The sequence below is a fragment of the Calidris pugnax genome, unplaced genomic scaffold (assembly GCF_001431845.1).
Source record: "Calidris pugnax isolate Ruff unplaced genomic scaffold, ASM143184v1 scaffold182, whole genome shotgun sequence".
NCBI lineage: Eukaryota > Metazoa > Chordata > Aves > Charadriiformes > Scolopacidae > Calidris > Calidris pugnax.
Genome location: NW_015090968.1, coordinates 691,821 through 698,933, shown reverse-complemented (window position 1 = coordinate 698,933; position 7,113 = coordinate 691,821). Strand labels below are relative to the sequence as shown.

Genomic DNA, 7,113 nt, shown 5'->3' with positions numbered 1-7,113 from the left:
TTTATTGTTTTAGAAACTGTATTCCTACACTCTTACCTCAAAAATAGGCTCAAAATTGATCTTGGGCATTTGTAAGTGCATGTCAGTGACAGCACCATATCCATGCCCTAGACACTTCTCACCTGCCTCCCCTTCTGCTTGGAGAAGTGTCCAAAAGCCACTCTTTCCCCCCAGTTCCCAAGTGGGCACTAGAAATCCTCGCCAGGGAGATCCAGGCTCCCTCTGCCCTCCCTGAAGCCTGTGTCAGCATACAAAAGACCTCAAAAATCTCCAGTGAGAAGGTTCCTCCAAAATATCCTTGTAACAGAGAGGGCTGGCAAGGAGGAAAAAAATAAAATAAGTAACAGAACCCACAAACATGCCCCGCTCTCTCCCTGGGCTGGAACAAGCTGGAGCACTCGCTGATAAGAAACATGGGGACTTTTCGTCCTACAATGGACAAAAGCTGAAAAGGTTTCCCAGTGAGCAGGGAGATGAACTGGGTGAACCTCTGGTGGTGCAGCTGACCCTCTCCAGTTCCATCCAGTTCAGATGCTTTTGTTTCTCAGGCACAGAGCGCAGCTCCTGACACAAGGGTGGCTCCAGGCTCTTCTTTTTGACCCTCGGAATGCTCCAAAGCAGAGCAAGTGCAGAAGTAGCACGTGTGTGAGTTGGAAAGAAATCCTGAACTTCCCTTCAACCGCTTGGACTCAAACCTTGCAAGACTGCATTTTATAAAGATCGTTTTTTTCCTGTATTCACAGCTCCTCTATGTTTACAATTTTGTGAAAATTATTATAAAACATTTATTGACGGCAGCAATAAACAGAACACGTTTCTGTAAACAGAAATTAAAGTGGAAAATGGCTTTAAGTCATTGTTGACCAGCCAGCTGTACAAAAGCTTAAGCAGTGCAGCAGTCGGGGAGGTTAAGAAGAATCCACACCGAGTTCAGGAGATGTCATGCCTTATTAGATCACCAAAATAAGCTGTTATTGTCTTCAGCTTGTTGTTGAGAAAATTTTGTTCGATTTCAACTTTCCCTCCTGGCCCTGCTAAGGAAGCCACCTGAAAAACAAAGAACAAAAAGCAAATCAATCACCACACAGGAAAAAGAGGTGAACCCCCCGAATCTTTTATTCGCATAAAAATTTCACATAAACCACATCTTTACTCCGTTAATACTGGTGACAATGCTCCTTGGCACCTAACGCATCGTGAAAAACAAAGAACAAAAAGCAAATCAATCAACACACAGGAAAAGAGGTGAAACCCCCGAATCTTTTATTCACATAAAAATTTCACATAAAGCACATCTTTGCTCTGTTAATACTGGTAACAACGCTCCTTGGCACCTAACACATCCCGTCCTCTTTCCATGTCTCTTCTTACTCCCAGAAGTGGTTTGTGGCTTTCTTGTGACTGAGAGGTCCCCCTCACCATGAAAACAAGAGGACTTCAGAAGTAAATACTCATCATTTCATATGCTGTGCTGAGGCTGCAGGGTACTTGGCCTTTCAGACACCCAGTTGGGGCGAAAAAGCTGTAAACTGTGCTTTGAAGGTGTCAAAAATGTGATAGGGCATTGGAACAGGCTGCCCAGGGAGGTGGTGGAGTCACCATCCCTGGCTGTGTTTAAGGGCCGTTTAGATGCAGTGCTAAGGGACATGGTGTAGGGGAGGACTTTGTAGAGTAGGGTAGATGGTTGGACTCGATGATCCCAAGGGTCTCTTCCAACCTAGACGATTCTATGATTCTATGAAAAATGCAAAGTAAAACCAAGTCCTGGACTTCGGAAGCATAAAGGTTGCACTGAAGAGGGCGAAGGGAGAAAAACCCAAATAAAACAAGGCCAAAATCCCAAACAGGATGAGAACGTCACACAAAACAGTTTTTGGTTGTTGCTACTGCAACCAAAGAAAGCAAGCTGGTGTGTGCAGCGGAGCCTCGGGCAGTGTGAGGGTAAGGCTGGGGGCAGGGAGAGCCCACCGGGTCCCAGGTCTCCTGTTTACGACCACTGGAGTGAGAATGTCACCGTTCATGCTCTGTTGCCTGAGCCCGGTGCACACCTTCAATGCTCAGTGGTTACAGACACACAACACTTTGCAGCAGACTGTGCATTTTGGACTGGAGCATGCAGTGCCCTCTCCTCTCCTGTTCCTGCTCATGATGCCCAGTGCGACCCCTCTGAGGGACAACAGCCAACCGACATAGAATCATAGAATCATAGAATTGTCCAGGCCGGAAGGGACCTCCAAAGGCCATCTAGTCCGACCTCCCCGCAGTCAGCAGGGACACCCCCAACTAGACCAGGTTGCCCAGGGCCTCATCGAGCCTCACCTTGAATATCTCCAGGGATGGGGCCTCAACCACCTCCCTGGGCAACCTGTTCCAGTGCTCCACTACCCTCACAGTAAAGAACCCCCTTCTAATCTCCAATCTAAATCTGTTCCCCTCCAGCTTGAAGCCATTTCCCCTCGTCCTGTCACTACAGGCCTTTCTAAACAGGTTCTCCCCAGCCTTCCTGTAGGCTCCCTTCAGGTACTGGAAGGCTGCTATTAGGTCTCCCCGGAGCCTCCTCTTCTCCAGGCTGAACAACCCCAGTTCCTTCAGCCTGTCCTTGTAGCAGAGGTGCTCCATCCCCTTGATCATCCTTGTGGCCCTCCTCTGGACCCTCTCCATCAGGTCCCTGTCCTTCTTATATTGAGGGCTCCAGCCCTGCACACAATACTCCAGGTGAGGTCTCACCAGAGCAGAGTAAAGTGGCAGAATCACCTCTCTGGACCTGCTGGCAACGCTTCTTTTGATGCAGCCCAGGATGCGATTGGCCTTCTGGGCTGCAGCTGCACACTGCCTGCTCATGTCCAGCTTCTCGTCCACCAGAACCCCCAAGTCCCTTTCCTCAGGGCTGCTTTCCAACACCTCACCCCCTAGTTTGTATTGGTGGCGAGGATTGTTCCGGCCCAGGTGCAGAACCTTGCACTTGCTCTTGTTGAACCTCATGAGGTTCACCTGGGCCCACCTCTCCAGCCTGTCCAGGTCCCTTTGGATGACATCCCGTCCCTCTAGTGTATCGACAACACCACACAGCTTGGTATCATCCGCAAACTTGCTGATGGTGCCTTTAATCTCCCTGTCTATATCATTGATAAAAATGTTAAACAGCACCGGTCCCAGCACAGACCCTTGAGGAACACCACTTGTGACTGGTCTCCATCTGGACTTTGAGCCATTGAGTACATTGAGTACATCTCACCAAGACAGACTGGGCAGGCAGAAGCAAGAGAACAGCACCAAAATTCAGTGTAGACTGCTTCCTCCCACACATATCATGGACCCCAAGGACCCTTGGAGGGTCCCTGCTTCACAGCCAGTCCTGGCCAGCTGCAGGAAAACTATTTCTATCATTCCCCATGCAATGAAACTTCGTGGGCAAGGCAATCAAGGTCTACAAGCCTGCAGTAGGTTCTAACTGATCTTTAAAGCAAGAAGCCCGTGACGTTAGTAGCTGAGACTTAAAAGTTCAGGTTGCATTATTAACACTTGTAAACTCCTTGGAGACTCGACTCTGTAGCGCAGGTTTAAATATAAACATGCTGAACTTCCTCTATTTTACTGTAAGTAAAAAACCAGCCTGCTATCAAGAGGAAATAACAGATCAATCTAAATTATACTTCGAACTTTTATTGACTTGCCCAGAAAATTACCGCACTTATCTAAAGCAAGCATTTATTTTTTCTGTTTTGTTTTGGGTTTTTTTTTCCCTCCCTTTTCATTTTTTTGTTTCTGCAGACAAAAACAAAAGCGTGAGCAGTTTCTTCATCCTTCAATTTAATGGTAGTGGGAAAAAAAAAAACCCTCCACCTTCTTGTCAAAGAGGAACCTGCCACTTAAGTAACAAAGCAGAAGCTGGCTGACTTAAAAATAGCACAAGAATCTGAAATTGGCAAGTGATCAGGAATGTTCATTTCCCAACTTATCTCTTCTTACTTGAAATCCTAAAAGCAGTTAACGCTGTGGTGCGATCTGGATTTTTTTCTAGGAAGGTGTTAACTTGGTCTTTTTCATTTATTACAAACAAAAGCTGGAATGTCCCTTCTGAGAAGCGCTAGAGGCTTTGTACTTTATAGCTAATGTTGTTTTAAGTATTTTAAAATATTAATTGGATTAGTCAATTTAATATAAGAATATGGAAATTACTGTCTCGAGGTTACGTGCTCCCGCTTTCAGGGCACGCTTTGTGTCAGCAGCATATCCACGTATGACTAATGCCCTGATATTAAACACAAGTGTTTGGTAAATATTTCTCTTCGAAGACCAAGTAAAACAAAATGCTTCATCAGTAACACAGGCAAATGTCACTCCTCTGCTGAGGGGTGGCATCCAAAGGTCACCCAGGAAGTTATATACGCTGTGTCTAGGCCTGAAGTGTTAAATCCAGGATAATTAAGACTAATTTTAAACAACTACTAAAGTTATTTGATAAACCCAATGACAAGAAGAATCTAATGAGCATATGGGCGTAAGCTCTGCAGGGATGGATCCAGCACCACAAGTTCCTCAACCCTCCCCCCGGGCCCTGATATTTAGAGGAGAAAAATGCAGATCCTCTGTGACCATGGTTATTTGTATATTGCTGGAGGTTGCAAATTTAATTACGTAGGAATAGCCAAGCTGACCCCTTCTGAGGAAAGTCAACCTTGACAGCTTAACAAGGGAAAACCACCACATACCAGGCTCCAGGAAGGTGCCAGCTTGGCAGAGGGACGCCCTCTAAAAATTGGAGAGGATTGAGGAACGATGCTTTGAGAAAAACAAAGGTGCTCACCTATTTTTAGAAATACTGACACACATCTCCTGTTTCTGCAGTGAGTACGGAAAGGCTTAGCTTCTTTAAAAAATCAGACAAGTCCAAAATTTGCTTATTTTGCATTTTCCTGTGCAAATTCCCTGCTGGCCATTCTCCTCATCCTCGTTTGTTCTTAGCCCAAACCTACTCGAGGTGGGGCAGAGGGAAGGGATGCAGCTTCAGCTGACACGTCCCCGCATCCCTCTCACCTGGATGCTCGGCCCCCCCTCATTTCAGAGATCACTGATGGAGAGTCCACAGCCCACAGCCACAGAAAATTAAGAATACAGCCAGCAGGTTTGGTCTCAAGTTTAAAATGGGGGACATCAGAAAAGAAATATGAAAAGGGAAAGGAACATGGCAGATTACTTCAGAAGCATAAGTTGCTTAAGGTACTTTATATAGTTCAGGGTTTTTTTTGAACTAGAAGGTTTTCCTGCTGGCCTTGCAGGTTTGTTTTTTTTTGTTTTTTTTTTTTTTTTTTTTTTTTTTTTTTTTTTTTTTTTTTTTAATCATACTGATATTTCTTTAGTAAAGTAACTTCCTATCTGTTCCAGCCACCAACTAAGGTTACTGTGGATAAAAAGCTCTATGGTCATTTTTTCCCCTCCTCCAAGACATGTTTCTAGGGTATGAGAAATTCAAGCTTTTTGGCTTAATAAGCAATCACACAAGGACACTGTGATTCACTTCATTTTACAGAACACTAGTAAAAAGAAGAATCCTGTTCCCTACCCCCAGCCAACCTAAAGGGTAGGGGAAAATAAAATCCCAAACCACTTGGAAAAAAAAAAAGCAATGGTATTCTTTACACTGAACATAATAAACCAAAATGCTCTCAGGCAGCATTTTTTGAGATTTACATCTGCAGGTGAACAATGCCACTGCCACGGTGGTGCTGCCACCCTCTGACAGGCTAGAGATTTTATTATTTATTTTTTAAAAAAACTTGAGGTAGGCAAACTACAATTCAGTATTTAAGTACTATGAGCTTTAGGAAGATTAGAAGAATTTTAGAAGTCCAGAAGTGGCTTGGTGTATGCTGGGGGTATCTTCTAGCTTTATCTTTTATCAAGGATAGAGAACAGATGTGAGTTTAAAGCCAGCTGCTTAAAAGCTGCAATTATTTACATGATGGTCACAGCTGAAGAGTACACAATTACACAATTCCATCCACTTAGAAACGATCAGCCTTCAAAACACACGGACCCATAGTCTTTCACCTGCCAACTCCCCTAATATCCAAGCATCTTAAAAATACACTCTAATTAATCTGAGTTTGTCTCCTGGCCTCTCACTCCCTGCTTTGCTCATTGTTGTATTTACTCCTAAATAAACACAACACGGCTTGGCAGCTCCCATTTGGCTACGTCTCCACTCTAAAATCACAGCTAAACAAAAAGGGCCAGCGGTAGTTTTACTAGTCAACCTCCCATCAAGTTTCTTAATTCAGAGACTACTATACTTTCTTTTATTAAACTGATCTGGCAATATTTTCTGTTCTCTGAATGACACCAGATAGAATTAAAATAAATTAATTGATCAATTTTACCTATCTTTATACTCCCTTGTAATAACTGGACTGTCAAGAACAGAAGCACAGCAAACATCGTCCCATCCAAACACTAGACTTTCAGACAGAACAAGGCTTCAGTTTCTACCTCTAGATTGTCTCAAAATAGACAACAAAGATGACATGGCATCAAAGGCATGAAAAAAAGAAAAGGCACTTTGCTTAATTCTGAGCTCAGGGAATCACTCTACACACTAGACAAGGAACAAAAGGTAATTCGTACACTCTGGCAGAATTTGGAATATAAACCAGGTCTCAGACACCAACATTTAGGACAGCAAGAGTTGCAACAGCACTGCAATTTCACTAAATTAGGCAGATCTATCACAAACAACAAAAAACCAAACAGCTGTCTCCAAAATGCCAAAAACCCCAAACCGAGGAAACTGCCCAATTATTTTTTTGTAGCAGTCTTCAAATCTTATGCACACAATAATATGCTTTCAATACACAAACAGGAAAAGGTCTGAAAAGTGACCGGTTAAAAAAAAAAATAATGAATTATCAACAGTGCACAAAGACTAATGTAAACCTTTCCCTGGCTCTTACCCTACTTCAATTTTTAAAAACATGGTATCTTGAGTGGATAAATGCAGCCTGGAAGATTTTCCTGGTGGGGATTGACTGAGTTACAAACCAATACACCACCAAGCGGACTGCTGGTAGGTCAGCTTGTGATGGACAGAACCACAACTGGCTGGTAACAAATAAA

At 43.8% G+C, this 7,113-nt stretch overlaps 1 protein-coding gene across 1 annotated transcript in view; it reads right to left on the bottom strand.

The window, feature by feature from the left end:
* Positions 1-765: 765 nt before the first annotated feature.
* Positions 766-7,113, bottom strand: part of TGS1 (trimethylguanosine synthase 1) — a 39,578-nt gene continuing 33,230 nt past the window's right edge. The window contains exon 13 of the mRNA XM_014952629.1: positions 766-1,047. Coding sequence (XP_014808115.1) covers positions 931-1,047 — 117 coding nt within the window. The 3' untranslated portion in view covers positions 766-930. The remainder of the gene's footprint in view (positions 1,048-7,113) is intronic.